At 39.2% G+C, this 24,553-nt stretch overlaps 1 protein-coding gene across 1 annotated transcript in view; it reads left to right on the plus strand.

Annotated features, from left to right (window-relative positions):
• The window catches only part of TAF1B (TATA box binding protein (TBP)-associated factor, RNA polymerase I, B, 63kDa), a gene marked incomplete at its 5' end in the record, with an annotated part of 49,499 nt that overhangs the window by 10,982 nt on the left and 13,964 nt on the right, over nucleotides 1-24,553 (plus strand). Inside the window, one exon of the mRNA XM_008935363.1 lies at nucleotides 2,792-2,891. Within this exon, the coding sequence (XP_008933611.1) occupies nucleotides 2,792-2,891 (100 nt within the window). The remainder of the gene's footprint in view (nucleotides 1-2,791; nucleotides 2,892-24,553) is intronic.

Below are 24,553 nucleotides of genomic sequence, written 5' to 3' on the forward strand. Positions count from 1 at the left end.
TCTTTCTTTTGCCCTGGGTTGTAGCATTCATCTACTTTATGGTTTATTAACTGAAAGAAGTAGGTCTGAAAAAAAAAATAACTTTGCAAAGGAAAGTTTCACAAGACATTTTAATGCAGGTTGATTTGTTTCACTACAGTCCCTTCTGCTGGCAATAATGTTCCTGCAGTCAACTGAGTCTGGAAATCTGCCTGGTTAAAATCAAGCCCTGGAAAACAAAAGACTAGTTTCAATCTAATCCTCCGTCTGAGAAGTCACACAAGTGCTTTTGTCAGCAGGGAGGAGTGTGTGGTGGAGGACTGGAGGGAGGGTGGTATTTCCCATTTAGAGGCAGCAAGCTGTTAGGGTGGTTTGCCTGCAATCACCACTACACCACACCCGAAGGAAGGTCCTGATTGTCCTCTTCCAGCTGCTGCTGTGCTGGCTCAGGAGCTTGCTGCTCTCTGTGCCTTGGTACCAGCTCTTCAGATCTGGCAGCTGATCATGTGATTGCACCTTAACATGTGTCAGCCAGAGCTTATCATCAGCTGAGCCAGTAATGGGTCACTGTTGCTGAAAGAGGAAGGTCTCACTTCCCTTTCTTCACTCCTCCTGCCTGTGTGATGTATCCCTTTCCCTCTGCCTACTCTTGCACTTGCTGGAGCTCTCTGTGAGCCTCCTCGGTTTGTTAGATGATGGGAAAGAAACCCTTCTTTCTGGGAGTGGGGTAATGAGTGGTCCTTTGCTGCTGTTGTGAGCTACCTTTGTAGAAGAGGATGATGAGCAACAGGAGCACACAGACAAATGAGGAGGAGGGAGGTACGACTAGTTGTGTTGTGCGCTTAGGTTGGCTCAATCCGTTTTGTGAAACTATACCTCAAGTTTAAGTTCTTTGGCTGAGCGCACCTGACCTTGACTAGAATGAGCGAAGGAGCCCTTGTGCAAGCTGCTCAGCAGATGAGATGGGGTGGCAGGGACAAGCAGCCTGTGCAGGGTTTGGAGGATAACCTCACCGGGTATGTGGACCAGTGCACATCTCCAGTCTGGTTGAGCCAAGCTACTGAAAGTTCGTTAGCAAAATGAACATCACCCAATTAGATTAAAAGGATTGCGAAGCAGCTTTTACCTCTTCATTTAAGAGACTAACAGGCAGAGCTTCAGAATAAAAAATATTGGGCAATGTGATTTTTTAGATTGCTGTTATTTTTCAGGATTTGTTGTAAACCGTGGGTTAATTCTAGCAATTTTGATTCAGAAATGCACTTCTCATTTTAATCCCAGTTTGAAGTAAATTTTTTATTGAACTGAAAATTCAGCTAAGAATGTTTTTTTTTTTAAAAAAAAAAATAGGATGTGGCTATAAACTTTGCAGTAACTAGAATTTTAGTAAACTTTAATAGATACACACTACATAGCATGGAACAAGCGGTGATTAAAGAGCACTGGATTAGGAGAGGGAAGGTGAGCTTGTGAGTTGGCATGGACTCAGGAGGGAGTTGAATCATCCTCAACAGTGGCTGCTCTGTCTGTGAAGACATTGTTCTGCCCTGGGTTTGTTCCTTTTATTGTGTTGTTTTTTCCTCCAAATGCATTTTGAATGCAAGGGGCAGATCAGTGTGCTTTATGAGGAGCTCGGTGTTCCAGCCTCTGGGATTGGATCCAACTGGCGATGGAAATGTTTTAGGTACTGCCCCAAACTGGGAGCAGGTGCAGACCCCAGCCTTACAACCACTGTAAGAACCAGGAGGGACCTGCAGAGTTCATAGACCAAGAAGTTACTAATCTGTGTAGCATGATCAGAGAGATACTGTGCAGATAATGCAGCTGGCAGGAGAGAAAATTATTTTCACATCTCTGGTGTCATTTAAAAAACTGTGTCTTCTGTTTTTTAAATGGTAACTTATTCAAATTTAAGGTACTCTTTTAACAAAATTGTTTCAGAGAAGAAGTGACAGAGGAAGGCAGTTTTAGTTTTGTCCAATGGGAGACCACTAATATTATTTAGTCTGGAATGAGAGTAGTGTCTGTCCCCTTGTGAGGGTCCATGCTTCTGCAGTGCTTGCTTTGCCTGGTGTGAATGTCAGCTAAGATGCTAGATAAGAGCAGGGGTTTGTTGTGGTGGTGGCTTTTTATTGTTATCTGTTGTTAAGTCCCATCTTTTATTTTTATATGTGTATATATGAAAAAGTCAAGAAAAATAAAAACCTAAACCCCAAATTATTTTGTATTTATTAGTATACAAAATAATTTCTATGCATACCCAATAATGTGGTCTTTGTTTTTTGGTGTGTGTGGGGTTTTTTTTTTTTTTTAAATCGGAATACAGGTGTAATTAATGGGTTTTAAGTTCTGTATATCTGCTCATCATTCTGTGACTTTCTTCCCTACCACATTACCTGACTCAAACTCCTCCATCAGAAAGCGTGTGTTTTAAAAGTAAGATCTACTTAAAGCGTTAGAATTTTGAAATGTCCATACCATTCAAAGGAAGCTTAAAGCAGTTTCAGAAATGCAGGAGCTGAAGAATGTGCAGAACAAACTCCACATAAGTGTGTTGATTGTAAGCTTACTGCCATAACATTTGTCAATCATATCTAAGCTTGAATTTAAAGGCCTGTTAAATGATTGAACTGGTTTTTGTCCCGTGAGACGTTTAGGGGTGTGTAACTTCAGACAGAATTATTTAGGCAATATAATACTGATGTTATTTCAAATTAGAAGTTGATTTGTATATTAATTTTAGAATAAAAATATGAATTTGTCATAATAAATGCTATTTTGATTTGATTTGATCTTCATTTTTTTAATGCAGGTTTGTTGTTGAAGGCCATATTCCGTATCTGAATGTTTTTCAGCATTTTCCAGAGAAGATGAAATTATGTGGACTTGATCTTAAGATCTTTTGTGTAGAGGTAATTTTTTTATTTTAAAAGGAAAGATGAAGAAAAGATTGAAAACCTGTTTATCTTATAGTATTTAAATGTTTTTGGTCACTGTACTAATAAATTGATGATATCCATTCTTGTAGAGTTCATGTTTCACCTTATTGGAGTCTGTGCAGAAACCAGTGCACTCTGACTCAGGGTGCTTTAATCTTTAACCAGTCTTATTAAGTTGATTACCTAATTAAAAAAAATAAATCAATAAGTACTTGTGGAGAAAAAGGTATTCAGAACTGCATTTGAAACACTCTGAAACAGGATTTGGCTTCACATCTAAAGACAATATATTATCCTTTTTGGTACGTATTTAAAGTATCTCTTGAATTTGTAATTCCATAGTCTTTTCATAAAATATGGTTTAGATGCTATCTCTTTTTCTGCTTCTTGCTGTATTGGTTAAAATATATCAAACCTAAAATCTACATAGGGAATTTCGGCCCTTCTAGAAGTGGAGTAGCAATGAACACTCTTGAGTGAAGCATAGATCTCCCTTAATTAAGGTTATTATGTGTTGTGGTAACAAACACTCACTGGTGTTTGTTTTGCACAAACAAAAGTTTATTATGGATTTTTGAAGTGTGCAAATAAAATCTTAGCTTTTGAGAGCAGAAAGCAGCAATCTAATAGGAAAAGCTGGGTTTCGGTCTGCTGTGTTTGTAGCCCAAGCCCTCAGTGATGATGTTGCAAGTAATGCTACTGTCCTCCAAACATTTAGTTTCTATTCAGCTGGTCATGAGTTCTTCAGAAGCTAATCTGCAGCATTTTTTTTTCCGTACCCCTGCTGTTCTGTCTGGATAAACAATAATTTATCTCCTAAAAATCAGGAGATAAATTTAGCATAGAACTTCTTTGTTTCTTTTCCTGACTTAGATCTTTCCTTAATAGAACTGATACATTAGGTTGAAATGTGAGTGTAAACTCTTTTTTAAAAACTCTTTTACTTCTTAGTCTCTTTGTCCTTCTTTGCCTCCATCCTTTGGAATTGTTGTTGTCTGTCAGAAATGGTTGCATAGAACTTGTATTCTCGCCTGACAAAATGAAGTAATACACCCCTGTCAATCCTACATGTCACACAGATAAAGTTTTCCAGCATACAGGATGATCTGATACCAATCTTAAAGGTGATGTCATCAGTCCCTATTAGCTTACTTTCTCCCAGAAGTCTTGGTTTGGATTATTCTGCTGTCCCTCCATAAGCACACTTCCACTTTGGATCATAGCGTGTCCTGATGTGGGAGCAGGACTTCACGATTTGAGAGGCACAAGCTGGTCAATTTAATCTTGTTCCACATTTATATAGAAGAGGAAGTCTTAAACAGTTATGTAGCATATATGCACTTTCCTTTTTCCACAAACTGGGAAAAAAAAATCAGATTTTTTTTGGTGTTAATATTGCTATTGTTTTGTCTTAGTATTGCTCATGATGGGTCTGTATTTAGTGTGGTCTGCTGTTTACCTCACAGAAAATTGCTGATCTAAAATCTGAATTTGTGTAGCTTTTGACTGCCATCTTGCTTGTCTGTGATACTGACACCTGCATGCCTCAGTTCCAAAGTATAATAGATATACATACTAATGAAGTCATCTCTTAACTTTGTTTTCACTGAGATACACAGATAAGCTTCTGTAAGTTCACGGTACAGTTTGTTTTCCAGCCACTCCAGTATTATTGTGTCTTCCTCTTTCTAGGAATATCTATCTGCTCCCTACTTTGCCTTCAGTGTTCCCTTCGTAATGCATCCTCAGGTTTATTTAGTTTTAACATTTTTGATTACATCATGGGCTGGTAATTGGAAAAACCTTACTAGCTGTTTCCTACATCTGATGTTTCAGAACTGATCTTGCAGCTCATTGCAGCACTGAGATTGCCAATAACTTACTGTATCTAGTTTTGACATCTGAGTTTTGAGAAATTCAGGAGATGAGGTTATTGTCCTGGAGCAGGAAGCCAGGTTGTGTAATACTCCATCCTGAAAATACAGCCTGCATTCTTTTCTCCTTGGTGTTCTGTGTATAATATTCTATTGACAATTATCTTCAAAACCTTTATGTGATTATGACTATTAATTACCAGGGAGGTAAGATGCTCTAATACCATTAATTGCTGTGCTTCGAGTCTGGTGAATATAAGCTGCAAACATGTTCCAAAATCTTGATAACTGACAGGACATTCAATATGTCTCCTTTTTATTTTGAATGGGGTTTTAGTGCATTTGATCAAGTTTGGTGTTAATTTCCAGCAGCCCAAGTTTGAATTGGGAAGTCATTACATCGTAGTGGTTTAAAGGATTTGAATTCATACTAAATACTATTTTATAAGTACAGATTAAGCGTAACTTGATAAGGCTCATCTTGTATAAAAACATTTGCAGTGGCTTAAAGTGTTTTTCAGTAACCTTTTCCCAGATACCCAAAAATATACTCAATTTGTACAAGATTGAAGCTATAGCTTTAAAAAAATAAATGAATCAATTATTACAAGGTGAGTCACATCCACTTTCTATCTTTCTAGGTAGTGACGTGCACAAGATTTTTTTTTTTAATTTTTTTTTTTGGTGCCACGTCATGTAGTGGTGGTTTGCACATGCAAGGAATGTGACTATCTCAGGCTTTCCAGCTGATGAACTCCTGTGCTGTGTAATACAGGAGTGGAGTCCATATAATTGACAATTTTCCCCTGTCCTGTGTACGCTTTGGCAATTAGAGGTGAGTGCAGCATCTGTCATACAAGGTGAGGCTGAGAGGGCTGAGATTTTTATCCGAGAGAAGGCTGGGGGGATGGTGGTGAAGTGTATGAACACCTGACAGGAAGGAGCAGGGATGGAGTCAGGCTCTCTTCTTGGTGGTGCGCAGCGGAAGGACGGGAGTCGACGGGTAGGTACAGAAACACAGGAAATTCCATTTAAACATAAAACCTTTTTACCATAAGGTTAGTTGAATGTTGGAAGAGGTGGCCCTGAACCACTGTGGAGTCTGCATCTTCGGAGATGCACAAAACCTGACTGGACACAATCCTGAGCAACTTGCTGTAGTTGGCCCTGCTTAGAGCAGAGGCGTTGGACTCGATGGTCTCCAGAGGTCCATTCCAACATCAAACGTGCTATGATTCAGATGGTATAGTATGCCTTGTATTCTATTTCACATTTTCAGTGTAGGTGACAGACAAGCCCTTCGTATTTTAGTAGTGGAACAGCTAATAAGAAGGGCATAATTCTTCGTTCTGCCCAAACTGAACTTTATTTAAAACACTTGCCACAAAGTTTGTTGTATCTGGACACCTCAGTCCAGAAGTCTGGGAGCTCTGGGTGTGATGCCTGAAAATTAAAGAGAAAAGGAGCCTCCAACTCACCATACCATCTTTATCGTGAAGCATAATATTGGGACACGTGTCTGATCCTAGCTGGAGAGAAGTATACTCGGAAGTATTTTATGAAGGATAAAAGTACTTTATAAAGGTCTTTGTGTAAGATAAGTTGTTTACCTTCCATATGTGCTTATCTTTCCATTACTCCCAAGTCTCTTTTCTGAGCATTCTCTTAATTGGTTAGCTTATTTATTTCTCCCTCTATTAAAATTACATGTATGTTAGAAGTCAGCCTTTGGTAAATGGGTTTTACCTGAATGTACCATCAGAGGGTTCACAGGGCAGACAGCAGCAGTGGCAGAGTGCCCCTGATTAGCTCAAAAGTTTAAAGTTCTAATACAAGAGACAAAAAGGAAGTTTTCAACTTAATCTAGAAAGTTCCCTTTTTCTAAAATAAATATTCTTATTCCACTTCATTAAAACCTTTTTTTAATGCATCAAGAAAGAATAAGATACTTTAGTTTGGGGGTTTTGTTCTATGCAGGAGATCAAGGGTTTTTTTCTTGCTATTTGCAATTTGTTTACCTACAGTAAATCCCTGCTTATCTTGAGGCTTGTGCCAGAAGACAATGTCTTTGATGACCACAGTCATCTTTTCTCTTTCAGATAGAAGTCATCTTTGTTTCTTTTCTAATGCACAGGGTATCTATTTTTTTAAAAGCCTGCTAGTGTAGTACATAAAATAAATTTGTAAATTAGTAGTAGTTTATATAAAGTTATGTGGCTAGTTTTCTTTCAGTTTGTTTTATTGCTAGTATCTGTCCTCCAGTGGAGTTACACACAAATTTCTCTTCCATTTCTGCTTGAAGTAGGGATAAATCCTTATGATACACATCCTCTGTTTTGCTTTAGGGATTTATCTTTGTCCTCACACAAAATTGATCAAAGCATCCTTTTTCTCTTGAGCTAGCAACAACTTGCCCTTGCCATAGAGCTGGTTTTCCTTACATTTTTTGACTCGGGACTGTATACCCAGTTATACTTTGTCTAATTATTTTGTTTGTGCTTTAAAGTTGATTCTGCATTGGTGTCTCAAGTTTATTTTTACCTTTCATTACCTTTTATAGAGCTCATTACCTTTTGGCTTATTTTACCTTTACTGCATCGCAGATAGGTTTTTATTTTCTTTTAATGTCCAAAAATAGGTTTTGGGTTTGATTTTCACATTTCTTAACATACATACTCAAACTTAAATGTACATGTACGTATAGGTAAGCAGGTCACTCCCATTGCTGTTGGGCAACATGATTTACTAAAGTACTGAAGATAACAAACACGTCACTCTGGAGTATGTGCTGTGTGGAACAGGAAAGGTGTAGTCTCATAAATATCTTTCAGATCATGGTGTTCTGAAGAGCTTTGGGAATGGTTGTCTTTTTAGACACACAGGTATCTGGACTTGGCGAGGAGCCCAATGTGTGACCTTAGTGAAGATCCCTTCTTGCAATTTCTCCTCCAACTTTAAAACGACTCCTTTCTTCATAAAGTTGTTAAGATTTCTTTTTTTCTCAGGGATGGGAGAGCTAGGACAAAGTTGAGCCTGGTGGGTGTTAGATGAATTCTGTTCAGAATTGTCCACCGACCTGCCCTTGAAGAGAGAAGGAATGGATATTTACTGAATTATCCTTGCTATTTCTGTCATGGAACAGCTTCTCAATAGAAGCCTTTCTCATTTTTTTTTTTTTTTTAATTTTTTTTTATTTTTTAATCTTACATGGAAGTAGCTGCATAACTGTCTGAAACCTTCTGTCTGAAGGTTTTCAAACCACTGAATGCCTCAGTGTTGACAAAGTGTTGTTGATATATCTTGCTGTCTAGGAACCTATATCTTAAAAATGCTTCCTTTTTTGTTTTATGATTTAATTGCGTTCCTATCTGTTGTCTGCTGTGCTTTGTTTTTTGGTTTTGTTTTTGGCTTTCTTAAACCACTGAGTATTGCTGCTGTTATTTAGACAGGTTTGACTTGCAACCTGACAAAATTAGTATGTAGGTATGTTTTTGGTTGTCTTCGTATACATTGGTATTTTTTTTGTTTCCTTTTACACATCCTGCCTCTGTCTTAGCCATATTAACAGAAGCACTGTTTAGTTTGAATTCTGTTCTATATAGTTCACCTATTTCAGTCCCTGCAGGTCTTGATTCTTAAATAACTCCTAGTGTTACTCTTCAGATTTTTCCATGATACAGAAATGCTTTCTAAGTTCCATCTTAGAGGGATGTTAGCATCTGCCTTACCCATGCCTGTGGAAAATTCTTGAATGCATCCTGGCAAAGTGGCAGCAATATACCATGCTTGTCAGAAATTGGTGTTGTGGGCAAGAGGAAAAGAATCATGAAACCCTAAAGCCCATGTCAGGATTTTCTTCTTTCTCCCGCCTAATTAAAAGCTTTCATGTTTCTTTCTTCTCCCTGATACCTTTTTTTCCTTTCAGGCTTAATAGTTTATCATTTTACATTAAAATTGTGTCTATTTTTGTCTGTGTCAGATGAGGCTAGTAGCTCTGGGCAGCTCTCCATTGTGCTCAGTTTAATAAGAATTTTAGTTCATGCTCTATTATGAACTGATGTTGGCTTTGACGGGAAAAAATTTACTGCCGTAAGAAAAAGGTCTTAATTCATCCAGGATCTTCCTATTCCTTAAAGGAACCTGTGATAGGTGTTGAACTAGGTAGCATAATAAAGTAGACTGGGAAAATTTTAGCTCTTCTGAGAATGTGCCACTTCAGTTCAGAGTACTTTATTCTCTATGATGCGTTGGCTTTGTTTTATTTTACTTGAGCTGGAGGAGTATGTACCTTGCATGCATGTTTTCACACACAGAACCTCCCTGGTTTATTTAATTATTCAATTTCTTTCCTCTTTTATTTGAGAATGAAAGGCTTACTTTAAACATTGAGAGATAATCATTCTTCTCTATGCTGTCTGGAAACTTTCAAATGTTTTGGTTTCTTGTTTTGCAGTATTCTACAGCTTGTGTTTTCTTTTAGTTCTTCTCTTCCATTTTTTTTTTTCTTTTTATTTATTTATTTTGCTTGATGTTATTCTTTGTAGCACTTTTGTATCCATGTTTTGCTGCCACTAACCCTACTGCCGCTCATCTTTCTGTGTCATTTTCAAACAAAACTCGCTTTTGTTGAGGATTTGAGAGATCAGATTTCTGAGATGAATTTGCCAGGATATTCCTCTGCTGTGATGCTTCTGCTTCACTCCTTTGTTCTGCACACATTGCTTTCCAGCAGAGCAGCTCTTGAGTTTTGGGTACAATTATGAGTTACGATCTTCCAGTGAGACTTCAGGTAATTTTCATTTGAGTCCCCTTCAGCTATCCTATAAAGAAGGAGAAGGTTTTTCAGAGCAGCTCCTTGTGGGAGCTGGAGCTTCAGTCAGCTCTCTCCTCTTGTGACCTTATGAAGGTTGCTTGACTGACAGGATATTTTTAGCTTCCATTTTTCCCATTACCATTGTAATATTTTGTTCAGGATCTGTGCCAAGATAATAATTCTGGAGTTTCTGAATCTTCCCTTTTACATTTTTTTAAAAATGTGGCATATTAATGTGTAGAGTCCTTTGATGTTTAAAATTTCTTAGGATTATTTAAAAACAACATTTGTGTTTCAGACAGCTTGTTAGTTACTTCCTTGAAGCTTTTTGTGTGTAAATTATCTGGGCCTCTCCTTGTAAAATACTCCGTTTTATCAGATACCGGTTTGCTTTTTTGCAGACATAATTTTCTCTTCCTTACATATGATTTTAATGAGATGGGTTTGTATTCTTTTTCCAGTTACAGAACAATCTTGCTTTTTCATCAGATTTGTTTCATGACTTACCAGTTTACCTGTGGCACTGAAAGACAAGCTTTAGGCTTGGTTTGGTATTTTTGTTTCCCTGCCTCTTATGGTTTAGTCGCATTTACCTCTTGTTTCATTGCAGAATATCTATAGTGCTGTTCCTTGCCTTTTTTAATCCAGCAGGTTGCTCCTGAGCACTATGCAGTCAACACATCCTTTGCTTCAGAAAGGGGATCTTTCATTTGTGGTTTTCCCATTAGCCCACAGTAAAAGGAGGGATATGGCAGACCTGTCTGGGAGTGTAATGGCCTAGCAGGACTGCATATGGAGAGGTCTAAAGCATGTGCTTTCATATCTAGGAGCTACACGTTTTTTTATCCTTTAATACCCTGCTTAAAAACAAGGTTTAAACTCAGGACTTGTATCCTTGTGCAATACTACCCAGTGTGGGACTTGTCTTCCAGGTTTAAAATGATGATGTAATGTTGATAATTTATGCTACAATACAGTTAAATGTTGCTGAGTTTTATTATGGCAAGCAGGTTCAAGATATGGATCCTTAGATTTCGCCTCTCTGATTCTCGTCGTTACAAGGAACATTACAACTGGAATTTGGTTGTTAACACATTTTGTGCCTTGTGACCATCTAAGCTCAGTTGCTCGGTAAAAACTGGTTTGAATTCAATGAGGATGTGCCACAAAAATGTATTTGAATCAATTCAGCATTGTTCGAGCATAGTAAAGGCCATTTTGTTTTGTAAATTTAGCTGACAAGTTTAAGTAGTTTGAGACGCCTCCTGATTTTGATTTCCCTGTGAATGTTGGGGGCAGAAGAACTGTGATGTAGCCTGGAGGAAAACATAAAATTGGAGGGTTTCTCAGGGATTAAGAGAAGATGATTGCTCAATATTTTGGCAACTACCTTCTGTATACAACCAAAGCTATGACTTGGTTGTAGTCTTCAGCTTTTGAGTCTAATGGCTCAATTTTAGGAGTAATTTAGCATTCAGTATTCATTAATTTCTAATAATCTCTGACAACTTATTGTGGAGTGTGAGGGGGTTCAGGTAATTCATGCTGCTAGGATTGGTTGAATAATTTGGTTATATTCTGAACAGAAGTAGTATCAGTATTACAGGTTTCTTAAAAACGAGTTCTTCGAATTTCCAGTAGTGAATAACGTGTGGAAACTGTCTCTTGCTTCTGTATCTAGGTGTATTGCTTGTCTTAGTCACTTTGGAAATGCTTGTTTTCATTTTCTTGGTAGATACTTTGAGCTCTTTCCTGCAGTCGTGAGTGTATCACAAATTGGTAAAATGTTTTACTATGTTTGGAATGCCTAAATATAGGTAACATCTTACTTGGGAGGCTTTGAAAAGTAGCTGCCTCTCTCGCTTACTGAGCGCATTTTCATTAGCTAAGTTAAATGCCGGCACTGAAGAAGGATAGATAGAGATTGTTTGAATATTGATGCCTCTCTCTTCTTGCCTAGGCTCAGTTTTTTTCCTGGAGGGCTGGGCAAGCTCTTAGACTTTGCATCCTGCTTTCACTCATGATGGTAATTCTTCCCACCTTGCACCAAGAGCAAAGCCAAAGTACTTTTTCATCATTCTTTCAAATACAGAAAAAGTGCGTATCTTCTCACACAATAAAGTAGATGAGCTTAAAGAATAGAGGACAGTGTGAAGTCTGTGCTCAGGGGAGAGCACAATGTCTGTAGGGACAACGTTACTTCGGAATGGCTGTAGAGCATGCTGTTCATACCCGCTTTTCCCCAAGCGTAGAGCCAGGGGCCAGATATTCTGGGTAAATATATGTGACATTAGCTTATATGAAGCTGTAATGTTGACCACTGAAGATCCTTAGAAATCTTGTGTTGACTGTTTTTAGCGTCACTAAAAAGACAGATATCTGTCCTGCTTTTCAGGTTAGTCCCTCCTTCAGACTTGCTGGTATCATTCCTTGATTTGTATCCTAAATTGAATGCAATGTGGCTGAGTGCTTTTATGCAGCGAATGATATTTCATTCTTTGTAATCATTTTATATCAAAAATGCTATTTATGGTACTATAATTTCATCGACTTAGAAGTAGAAGGATTAGCATTTGCTTCATTACAGAGTTTAGCTATGTGAATAGAAGTTTGTAAACTTGACAGTATTTCTTAAGTGCTCGTGTTTGTTTAGTTGTGGGTGTGGATTTAGTCTCCTAATTATAGTACTCTTCTAGGAGGGGCAGATGAAATGAATCACTGTTGTCAGGCTTTATGTTTTTTGTCCTACTGTCTGAGGAGCAGTGAAATTCATCTGTATCCTTTTGTATTCTGAATATTACATGAGGTGTATGTACTGAAATTCTTACTGTGGAACTTTATACCATTTGGTGACTGCTTTGGTATTGTTCATTTGATAGGTGACAGCATAGCATGCTCTAAAATGACATTAGTGTTTTGAATGCTGATACATTAAATCATTTTCTAGTCTGAAGATGGTGTTTAAAATAAAATAGTCTGCTAACCATTTTTGCTGAGTAAAGTTGTAGGAAAAAGTGAAATGCATATAATTGGTGCAAGTAAAGACTACCTACGCTTGCAGAAGTAGTTTTTAAAGAAGAATGATAATTTTAAACAAAAAATCCCAGTGTAAATTAAATTATACCAACAAGTAGCTTAGTCTTCATCATTCTGTTTTAGTCTTTTTTTTTTTTTTTTTTTTTTACTTTTGTTCTCTTTTTTTGTGCTAAAGCTTAATCCTCTGTGATGAGCAGTTTGGAATAAGTCTTGAAAAAATACTACCTTCTTGATCAGATTGAAAAAACAGGTAAACCTTCTCCAGGCTATATCTACTGAAATATAGAGTCTCTGAGTTTCATAGTTATACAAATACAGATGGAGCTAATACAGCTTGAAATTTCTCAAGTTTTCATCCTGTCCAAGAACTGACCTAAAAAAATGTCTTGAATTTATTTGGAGGAAATAGTAATAAGTAAATAAAAATTGTGTGGGAAGGAGCATATCTGTAAAGAGCTACAATGCAAGTTTTTGTGGTTTTTTTTGTATGACATCATTATAGTGGGTAAGCATTACACACCAGTTTTTGAGTTTCTTTAAAAAAATAATACAATTCACCAACCATGAGCTGCTAGTAAAACTCACAGATATATACCTTTGTGGTGGGTTAACCCTGGCTGTGCACCAGGTGCCCACCAAGCCACTCCGTCACCTTCTTCCCTTTCCTTTCCTCCCTGTGCAGAACAAAAGGGGAAAGGAAAAAAGGTGCAGGCAAAACCCCTTGTAGGTAAAACCAAGGGCAGTTTAATTGGAAAGCAAAAGCAAGAAATGCTGCCTGTGGAAGCGAAAGGAAAAAAAACCCAAAGATTTATTCTCTGCTTCCCATCATCATGCGATGTCTGGCCCCTTCCTGGGAAGCAGGACTCCAAAACACATAGTGGTTGCTCTGGAGGACCAAGGAGTACACCCCGCACCCCCGTTTGGACCAGCTTTATAGTTAAGCTGACGTCACATGGTGCGGAATATCCCTTTGGTCAGTTCAGGTCAGCTGTCCTGGTTATGTTCCCCCCAAGCTCCTTCACCCCCCATCCCACTGTTGGGGGGAATGTTAGAAAGAGCCTTGGTGCTGTGCAAGCACTGCTCAGTGGGAGTCACAACATGGGTGTTACCAGCACCCTTTGAACTCCCCACACAAAAGCCCTGCACCAGGAGGGCTGCAAGGGGAAAATCAGCTCAGCCAGACCCAGTACAACTTTTTTTTCCATCAACATTTGTTTTGTTTACAAGCACACCCATGAAGTACATCACCAACACATTTGTCCATGCTATTATGATGGTTAAATAGGGAAATATTTTTATTTTTTAAAGAATACAATTTGTAGCGTTCTCTGAAAGCTGGTGAGTGCTATTGATGCTATTGGTTCATGTATCAGCATTAGTTTAAACAGGGTGGGGGTGTCACCCTATATGTCAGTGGTCAGCTGGAGTCTGTAGAGCTTGGCCTGGGGATGGATGAGTAGCTGCCTGAAAGTGTTATGGGTCAGAGTTAAAGGGAAGGCAGGGGTAGGTGATATCATAGAGGGGTCTGCTACTGGCCACCTGACCAGAAGATTGAGTGGATGAGGACGGAGAGGAGCGACTTTGTTTTCACGAGCTCTGGCCCTCATAGGGGATTTCAGCCACCCTGATATGTTGGACAGACAGCACAGCAGGGCAACAGCATTCCAGGAGGTTCCTGGAATGCATTGATGGTGATTTCTGTCTACAAGTGGTAGAGAAAACAACGAGAGAAGGTGCAATGCTGGATCTTGTTCTCACCAGCAAGGAAGTGAAGATCAGGTTCAAGACTGTCTAAAGAATCTGAAGGTGTACAAGTCCATGGGACCTGATGAGATCCATCCACGGGCCCTGAAGGAACTGGCCAATGAAGTTGCTAAGCCATTTTCCATCATATTTGGAAAGTCATGGCTGACTGGTGAAGTTCCCACTGACTGGAAAAGGGGAAATGTAACCCACATTTTTGAAAAAAAGGAAGACCCAGGCAACAACAGACCAGTCGGTCTTACCTCTGTGTATGGCAAGATCATGGAGCAGATCCTCCTGAAGGCTCTGCTGAGGCATATGGAAAATGAGGAGGCGATTGTTGGCAACCAGCATTGCTTCACCAAGGACAAATCATGCCTGATGAATTTGGCTTTTTATGATGGAGTTACAGCATCAGTGGATAACGGAAGAGCAATTGACATCATCTGCCTGAACTTGTGCAAAGCATTCAACGCTGTCCAACATGACATCCTGGTTTCTAAGTTGGAATAATTTGATGGATGGACCATTTGGTGAGTAAAGAATTGTCTGGATGGTTGCACTCAGAACTGTGGTCAACAGCTCAATGTCCAAGTGGAGACTGGTGATGAGCGGTGTTCCTCAGGGATTGGTACTAGGACCGGTGCTGTTGAATGTCTTTGTTGGTGACCTGGACAGTGGAATTGAGTGCACCCTCTGCACGTGTGTGTAGACACCAAGCGGTGTGGTGCAGTCAGCACCCTGAAGGGAGGGGATGCCATCCAGAAAGACCTTGACAGGCTCAAGAGGTAGGCACGTACCAACCTCATGAAGTTCAACAAGGCCAAGTGCGAGGTCCTGCACCAAGGCTGGGGCAATCCCAGGCACAAATTCAGGCTGGGTGGAGAGTGTGAGAGCAGCCCTGAGGAGAAGGACTTAAGGGTGTTGATTGACAATAAGCCCAGAAAGCCAGCCATATCCTGGGCTAAATCAACACAAGTGTGGCCAGCAGGTCGAGGGAAGTGATTCTCCACCTCTATTCTGCTCTCATGAGACCCCAGCTGGAGTACTGCATCTACCTTTGGGGCCTCCAACGTAAGAATGGCCATTGACCTGTTGGACTGATTCTAGAGGAAGGCGATGAGGATAATCAGAGGACTAGAATACCTTTCCTGTGAAGACAGGCTGAGAGGATTGGGTTGCTCAGCTTGCAAAAGAGGTGGCTATGGGGAGAACCTTCTTGTGGCCTTCCAGTATCTGAAGGGGGCCTACAAGAGAGCTGGGAAGGGACTTTATCAGGGAGTGTAGTGATAGCATAAAGGGTAACTGGTTTATACTGAAAGAGAGTGGATTTAGCTTAGGTGCAAGGAGGAAATTCTTTACTGTCACGGTGGTGAGAGACTGTAACATGTCCAGAGAGGTTGTGGATGCCTCTTCCCAGGTTGGACGGGGCTCTGAGCAGCCTGATCTAATGGGAGGTGTCCCTGCCCATGACAGGGAGGTTGGAACTAAATGATTTTTAAGGTCCTTTCCAATCCAAACCATTCTGTGATTCTTCCAATACAAGGATTGGGAGGTGTCACAAAAGATTGCTGGTCTGCAAGTTCAAAATCAAACGGCAGGAAATGTGGCTTCACACATTTTGTGGATAACTGATGAAACTCCTCATGTTAGGATGTTAAAAGGGTCAGCTACAACTGGACAAATGCTATGAAAGAAAAGGGACCTGGAACTAAATAATGCAGAGGTCTTACTGTGGACTCAGCCACAAATGGTGTGAAGTTGGACAGACATTTGGTAGTGTGATTGTGGCTTGCTTGGTTCATCAGTTCCTCCTTACACAGCTCTTGTTTGCTGCTGAATGCCAGGCTAAGTAGATCTTTTTGCATAGATGTGGTACAGCCACTGAACTGAATAACATCCTTTAAGGCTTCAGATTTGGAGATCTGGGGATGTTTCTTACTAAATTTGAAAAATGCTGAAGAATGATTAAATGGTAAAAGTATGCAGAAGTATTGCTTGAAAGGGGTATCACTAGCCTATGGTAGAGAATCCTAAGCAACAAAAACTTCTGCATGCATGTATTTTTCTGGTGATTCTTTGGTTTGTTTTGGCGGAAGAACTAAAGGAATTGCTTGTTTCAGAACTCTAAAATGTACAGTTTCTTACTGTTGAGTAGAGGTGATGATCCCATCACCAGGAGGAAGAAGGAATGCTTGCAAGAAAGCTGGCCCAGAAATGTGGGAAGAGGAGAAATGCGACAAGCCATGTATAGGAGTAAATAAATTCTAGGTCATGAGGGGGCCATCCTGGAATGGCAGAGATGGCAGCTTAAGGGTTTTTGCATTTACCTGTAATATTTCTGAACAGCCTTCAGTCCTCTGCAGTTCTCCTATGGCCCTAAAAGTAAGCACAGGTCATGGATTTGTGAGCAGATTAAGCTAATACTGTCTTCTTTTTGTGTCTTTGAATAGCGATTAAGGTTTTAAAGTTAAGCATATGGAATTTAGGAGTTACTGGAATTAATTTGCTTTCAGCTGAGACTGAGCTGCACTAGGGTGTAGTCATTAATCATTTTGTCTCATATTGTTTCTGAACCAAGATAGCGTCTTAGTTTAGCTTGAGGAAAGGAGTGAGGTGCTCCGTATATCTTTTCTTTGTTTAAGTCTGCATTAGTGCATGCCGTGTGAAGCCAGCACAGTTGTAGATTTTTTTGTTTTCTCCCTTCTTTTGATGCTTGTCATTCCCCCTCATCCTGCAATGCTATTCTCAGCTGCCTGGTGGCTGTTCCTCCTGGGCCAGGCTCTCCAGGGTGGTGTTCTGCTGCTCTGTCACAAGGTGGAAAACTGGGACAAAGAGACCCGCCTGAGGCAATGGGGTGGGTTTGTGGCACCATCATGAGGAAACCTGAGGTTTCATAAATCCTGTAAAGTTGTCTCTGTATTTTTATTCTCCACACTGGCTTTTCACAAGGGTTTCATATCACTTAATAATCTGCTAGGGGTTAATACCCACATCTTCAAGCCGTCACGCCGCTGAAACTGCTGCCATTTGGATTGCCTTGTACTCCAGGTTTTGGTGTTATATGTTTATATTTTAATTTGGATCTGATTCAAATGAAGTAATTCCTGATTAAATCTATTAATAAACTCATGAATGCAGGTCAAAATGTTTCAGACTGGAATGACAGTGGCTTTCTGCTTCTCTGGAAAGTGTATCCACCAGGCTGGCTTTTAGACACGCTCCTCTGTTTGCTATGGTCCTTTTCTTAAAACATTCCAAGTGATGTGTAAGAGCCTCTTTTTCTGACTAAAATTTGAATGAGCTTAATTGCCTTATGGTTTTTTGGTTGTGTGTTTTTTGGTATGTTTTTTTTTTTTTTAGTGGTGACTATTTAAAGAATTTAAATTAAAACAGAAGCTGGTCATTCCTGTTTATTTAAAAAACCAAACCAAAAAAATCTTCTAAGAGGTGTAAAATTCTAGCCATACAAATTTTGCTAATCAGCTATGCTGCTTTTATTTCCCAAAACAAGTAGCAATTTCTGCTTTGGTCTGCTGGTATTTTGAGATACCTTGTAATCTTAGTTTTCTTGGGAGTGGGTGTCTTTCTATCTGTGGGATTTTATGTTTACCTCTGCATTTTTTTGTGCATTTCAACAGGTGCACTCAGTACTTGTTCAGGATAGAAAGCAGTGTAGAATGAAAAGAAGTAAGGGTGAGGCTTTTATTTGAAAGAGGGGGAGAAAAGCTGAGGAGGAAGTTCACTGCTGAAAGGGTTATTGTAATCAAGTTTATCATGGGAGCTTGCTGTTGTGTAACAGAAACTCTAGCTTGTTCATACCTGTCTTTAAGCATTACTTAATGAAGAAGGAAAACAAACCTATCAAAATATTTATGAAATTGAAGAAAATTTGTTCCCAAATTCTTAAAGTTCAATACATTATAACAGTTCAGCTCTATATTGGATTACTCTCTGCATTTGTAGAAACACTGCAGTTTTTAGAGAAATGGTATTTGTTGGTTCGGTTGGGAGCATGAGTAGGCTAACACTCAAGCACGTATCTCTGTTGGTTTAATAATATTGAAACTCATTTATTCAAAAACCACTTTAGCACCGAATCATGTAAGGAAAAAGATGTCGTCCTTTGAAAGCAGCCCATTAAAAGGTCTGTGCATCCACTGAAAATAACTTTTCTTTGTTTGGTTTTCCCATTAGTAAAGGAGTAAATCTGTACTGGATGTTCAGTTAGCTTTTTCTCTTGTGTGTGGGTTGCTGACTCAACCACATGCCACCTTGAATTCTTCAGTAAAAACTGCCTGTTTCAATTTAATTCAGTCTAGAAGTTATTTTTCTCTCAAAAAATGCATAAACATCATTTATTGAGTTATCTTCCAAGATTAATCTTTTTCTCTATACAAAGATCCTTCTCACTTCCTCTGCAACCATGATTAGGACTCATTTATAATTTGGGATTTTAAGTTGTGTAGTAGCTGTTTCAGCTGAAACAGTTATCAAAGGAGACAGCAAGAGAGAGGCTGCCAGTGTGACTTTTATGATTTTTCACATGGTATCTTGACTTTTCTTTCCCCATTTGTTGCAAGACAGATAACTTGGGCAACCTGTTTGCCTGTCTTCAAAGCGGACAAATTGATTTAATTTTCCTGTCTTAACATTTCAGTTATCCTTTCTGCTCAATGATAGGCTTATAAAGCAGCAACTTTAATTGTGGCTTGGTCTCTTTATGTCTTTTCTAGTGGAAGAATTCTCACAAGCTGCATATTTCTTAGCAGTTACCTAAATGGACTTGTAGCAGTTTCACTCGTCTTTGTTCTTGTCATTTGGTTCTCTTTTAGTAACTCCAGGCACACCCTCTCACTGTTACATCAGCATCTGTATGTGATTCATGGATATCAGGGTTTGAAGAAATGCATCTGCTCGTCTAGTCCGCATGAAAATGGCTGCACAGTCAGACTTGAGGCTTGCTGAAGCTGGTCTCCTGTTCCTGAGCGGGGCCTGGGAAGGGATGTAGGAGCAGGGTGCAGTGGTTCTCCCCAGTACACTTGCACACTTGCCAGGAATTCACAAGTCTGGGACATTTCTCTATAGCAGTGGTAACAGTGCTTGCGATGTTGTGCAATGGTTTGGGTTGGAAGGGACCTTTAAAGATTTCCTTTAAACACTGTGTATGTCTTTTCTGTATACCCTATGCTCTGGCAAGGAAAGCGTTCCTGAAGAGGCTATGCAGAATCTTACTGTGCAACAGAGCTGACTACCTCAGGGTTTTTTCCAGCTAGGTTAGATGGCAACAAAGTTTTAGTGAGTGTTGTTTCTTTTTTTAAGGTTTGTATTCATGATAATACACAGTGTTAAAAAAGCACATTTAGTTTCTGTGTAATGGCTGTGCATTACTGGATGTTGCAGGTGGGGTGGTGATGGTTCCTGAGAGGTTACGCAAGGGTGCGGGGGGGAAATATCATTTAGAAAATACACATCAGCAAAATGTGCTGGTGAGTGTTTGTGTGGGACGCAGCCAGGCTGGTGGTACTGTGAGAGTGCACAAAACACACGGGAGGGGAAAAAAGAACCTTTAGTAAGCTAGTTTAGGCTTGCTGACCACAGTATCTACTACGTAATAACTGGTTCAGAAGGTCATATCATCCAGTTTTAAATACTAATTTGAGTGTAAATTTCGTAGCAGATACAGTTATTGTCTTTACTGTCAATTCCTTTATGTAACTTGTGTGTACTGTGGCTGGCACCATCCCACATCAGGCTTACGCTGCAGATGAGCAGATGTATCTGAACCAGTTGAGCAGCAGAAGCAAAGTAAGGTGAACCAGGCTCCACAGATTACTCGACTGCTGTACTCATTGTTGGCACTTAATTTCACCTCAGGTAAACATAAAGCTAGCTTGGGTTCCTGGGAAGGTGTGTTCCAATGCAGGCTGCATTCAGAGATGTTTACACCCATTAGGGCATCCATTTAGTTTGTTACTTTTACAATAAATATCTTCTGTGTTATGGACATACCTTGCTTTACACGATGATTGAACCAAAATTCAGAATTGTGTTGCAGAAACCCCTTCTCCAACCTTCATAACTTGGTGTTTTCCAAACCTTCAAGTTAAATTGCTTTCTTAGCCCATTTCCTGAGAAACTGGGTATGCTCTTTTTCAAACTTGGTCACGGTTGAATTTGTCATCTTAAAAATGTTGAAGCCTTGCTGGTTTTTATATTATTGCAAGCATATCCAAACTCTAAATGTCAAAAATTCTCCCAGAGACCTACAAAAAGCCAACAGTGAAAAAAGGAAGTTCTGTTTTACTAGATTCAGGTATTAAATGGCCGTTAAAAAAATCACCTGAGAAAGATGTCCCCTTCTGAACATGAGCAGTGCAGGTGAAGGCAGAGCCCTAGAGAAATGTGCAGGCCTGGGAAAAAAGGGTTCCCAGGGTGGAAATCCACAGGCAGAAGGATGATGAGGAAGGGAAGTGCTGTGAAAAAAGTACTGTGCAGAAGAGAAGAATGGAGGGGGAGGAATATAAAAAGGAGAATTTAAATAAACCCTGTAATTCTTTTCAGAAAGGATAGAAAATTATCACAATAAAATAGACTGAACTGTGAATATGTAAGTAATGCCTGATGGGATATTGTCCTAATATAGAAGAAGGAAACAGCCTATACAGTCATCTAGGAAGAGAGTCAGTCAGACCACATTTAAAACAAGAAGCTATGAAGCCTGCAAATTAATCTAGAAAGTCAGCCAATGCATAGTGTTTTCTACTAGTTGATCAGCAACATTCTGATATTCTCCAAACAAGCAGGAGAGGCTGCAATCTTGGCTTACCCAAAACAATTACCTGTTACTGTGATCTGATTATCATGCTAATAGTTTGGCTCATCTGCTTCTGAAAACCAGTTTGTTCTTTTCTAATACAGGTGAAAAATTCCATGTAACTTTGAAAGATAAAGACAACTGTTTTAAATATGATCATCATGAAAATCTTGTTCTAGACATTTCCTCACCGACTCAACAGCGCGTGTTTTGTTCTCCTGTACTCACCTCAAGTCTGTGACAGGGGTCATGGCGGGGAAGCAGAGTATTCTCAAATAGTACAATTTTCTGTGCTGCTTTCTGGAGAAGACCTGAACCTAACATATTGGTAACATGGGGAATAAGATACAAAGATTTTAAAGATAAAACTCTTGAGAGAAGTTCTTGGTAACTTCTGTACCAAATCTAAACAAGGTATAGACTCTGTCAGCATTGTTGATTGGTCTTGAAGAAATCCCAACTTGCAAAACACCTGAAAGGCTAGCAGGTGGCATAACTTTAAAAGATTTTTCTGTCAGTCTTCTTGAAATTATTAAGTGCCCTCAAGGGTTTGTAACTGAGTTTTGTATGTGGAGTGTTTCCCAGGTTCTTGAAACAAGGTGAGAGCTCAGTAAGTCCATATGATGATGGACAGGGTAGTTGTCCTAATATTTAACACAGAAATACAACTTGACAGTATGTAATACAAATTCTTTTCAATTTATGATTGGAAAGTTATACTTGGAGAGTGTGTGGTGTGTGAGCTAATACTGTCCTCTCTTCTCCAAGTACTGCTCCCTTGGGGTTTAATCATGGGGTGCTTGAGGCAGAGTTTTTTCACCTAAAGGAGGGAGGCCCCAGCTCCAGATCTTGCCTTCCTAGTTGATTTGCTGGTTAACTTTCAGTGCAACTTGTTTTACCAGCTTCTTGTCTTTTAGCAGAGATACAGAGCTAGGTAGAAGGTGATAACTTTTACTAATTTTGAGGCTTTTTCTTAATATTGTCCAAACATATGCTATGTTCATTGTGTGGAATTTGGGCGCTCTTTCCGTTTTAACCCTCCCAGCATGCTTGAAACTTTGCAGAGTAAAACATCTGCTGTATGAACTCACACCTTTTTCAGAATTAAACAGAGACTGAACTGGCAATGTAGCGACTTGTGAAAATTATCAGTGCTTGATTACTGAATACAGTCTACAGTCTCCTAAGTCCTCAGCCTATCAGCCCTTTGCTGTGGTGTGTCCAGCTGAGGTGTGATCTGGTGTTGGTCCCAGCTTACGCTTGCAGTTTGCAGCTCAGGAGATTACCGTGTGCTCCTGGAAGGGCCGTCGTGGGCTCCGCTTGTGGCCTCGTGACTCAGCGCTCCGCTCTGGAAACGGGAGCACTACTGTGAAACTTTCTGAGCTTAGGGGGTTAAGCCCTGGGAGGTAGCAATTGATTTGGTTGATCTTTGTGGTGGATTAGTATGCCCTTCCTAGACCTGCATGTCCCAATTGTGTCTACATCTCCTTATAAACACACATCAACTAAGAACAGTTTTTGTCTGTTAACACTCTTCTTAAAATAAGCCACATGATGTCTCTTGGTATTACTTTGTGTTTGCTCTACAGAAAAGAGCATCAGCTGTCATTGCAAAGCAGAGCACTTTCTAGCCATTTTGAAAAATATCTGAATTGTCTTCTCTAAGTGGCAAACGAAAGCTTTGAAACAGAAGTCAGTGTCAGACATGAAGAGGAAGGGATGATTCCCTGCTACCTGTCTCCTTACCCTGATACAGTGAGAGAAGCTCAGGTATAAGGTGATGTAGGTGTCTGCCTTGAGTCCTCCACCTGAAAGCTGTATTTCTTCAAGTAGCTCTGTGTTAAGTTAGATTGTTCAGATAACTTCATGGGTGATAGTTTAATGTTTGACAATGAGAATGCTTCAAATGAGTGAATTCACAGTGTCTATTTTCATCTCTGATATATTATTAAGAAGCTACTAATTCGACTGCTTTTCATTAAAGGGAAAAACTTATTTCCTTTACATAAATACTGTTTCTAATTAGATATAATTGTTTTATTTGAATTATCTGGGAAATCATTTTTTCTTCAAATACTCTCAAGAGAAGTTACATATGATTCAGGTTTTGTTCCAAGATTGTTTTGATATTCAATTTAGCACTGTTTCTTAAGAGGAATGGAAAGTACTGTGAGCCTGATCTTCTGTAGGAGCCTGGTAATACGTGTTTTTCTTGTTTCTCAAGATAGTCCTGGAGCAGTCTAAGCCAATTTTTAACACTATTTAGAAAATATAATGAACATGATACAACTTCCTAACTGTTACAAAAAGTTGCATGTGTAATAGTAAGCTACAGCACAATTATTCATTTGCTTAAGAGTATGTTCACACAGTTAAGCAAGTCTAACTGCACTCTGAGGGGAGATGATATAGAAAAAGAAAAGGAAATGCTGGCAATCATTCAAAACAATACAATTTGAGCTTTGGCTACAGAGCTTATATTAAAACAGATTAAACCAAATGATTGAATAAAAAGACATTATTTCAGTCTTATTGTTGTGATAGATATGGTTGCTTTGTTTTTGATCTGGTCTGTAAAAACCCCAGAAGCCCAAATTCACTTTTGTTCAGGAAGGTTTTGAACCTGTGTGCAAAGTGTGATCCTAAATTCCTGTTAAAGGAAAGTACCTTATGCACAAGTTGACTTGATAAAATATGAATACATGATAAAGTGCTCTGCTGAATTAGAACCACACAGTATAGCAGAAAAAACCACTGGGTTTTATATGCTTAAAATGGTAAAGTAGCCTGAAGAATATTGCTTTAAGAGGTAAATTCAAGTAATCATTTAAAATATAGAGAACTAAGAATGTTTAATGAAATGGTTCAGTTGTAAGATTTGATCCACATTTCTTAATAATTCATACTTAGGCAAACTTCAGTTCCTGCTGAGTTCATTATGAATAAGTATGTCAAAATCTGTCCGCAAGTTATGTTCTCCTCTAGCAGGAAAACCAGTAGAAATTGGGAGAACTTTGTGCAGCCAATAATTTTGAAAAGAGAATGGCAGATTTATTTTTGTGACTAAATATGCAAGTATGGAATTAAATATTTATTTTAAATGACATTTTAATAATTAAAAAAAAATAAAATTGAAGATTTTGTGGAATGGTTCTTGAGAATGTGGTCCTGCTGCCGAACAGGAATGGGGACACGGTCACAAAGACCAAGGAGAAGTCTGAGGTAACAAATGCTGGTTTTGCCTCAGTCTTTGCTGTTAAGAGCAGCCTTCAGCAATCCCAGGTCCTTGAAACCAGTGGGAAAGTCTGAGGGAAGGCAGACTTACCTTTGGTGGAGAAGGAGCAGGTTAGGG

This window comes from Merops nubicus, unplaced genomic scaffold, assembly GCF_000691845.1.
Source record: "Merops nubicus isolate BGI_N331 unplaced genomic scaffold, ASM69184v1 scaffold19522, whole genome shotgun sequence".
Lineage (NCBI taxonomy): Eukaryota > Metazoa > Chordata > Aves > Coraciiformes > Meropidae > Merops > Merops nubicus.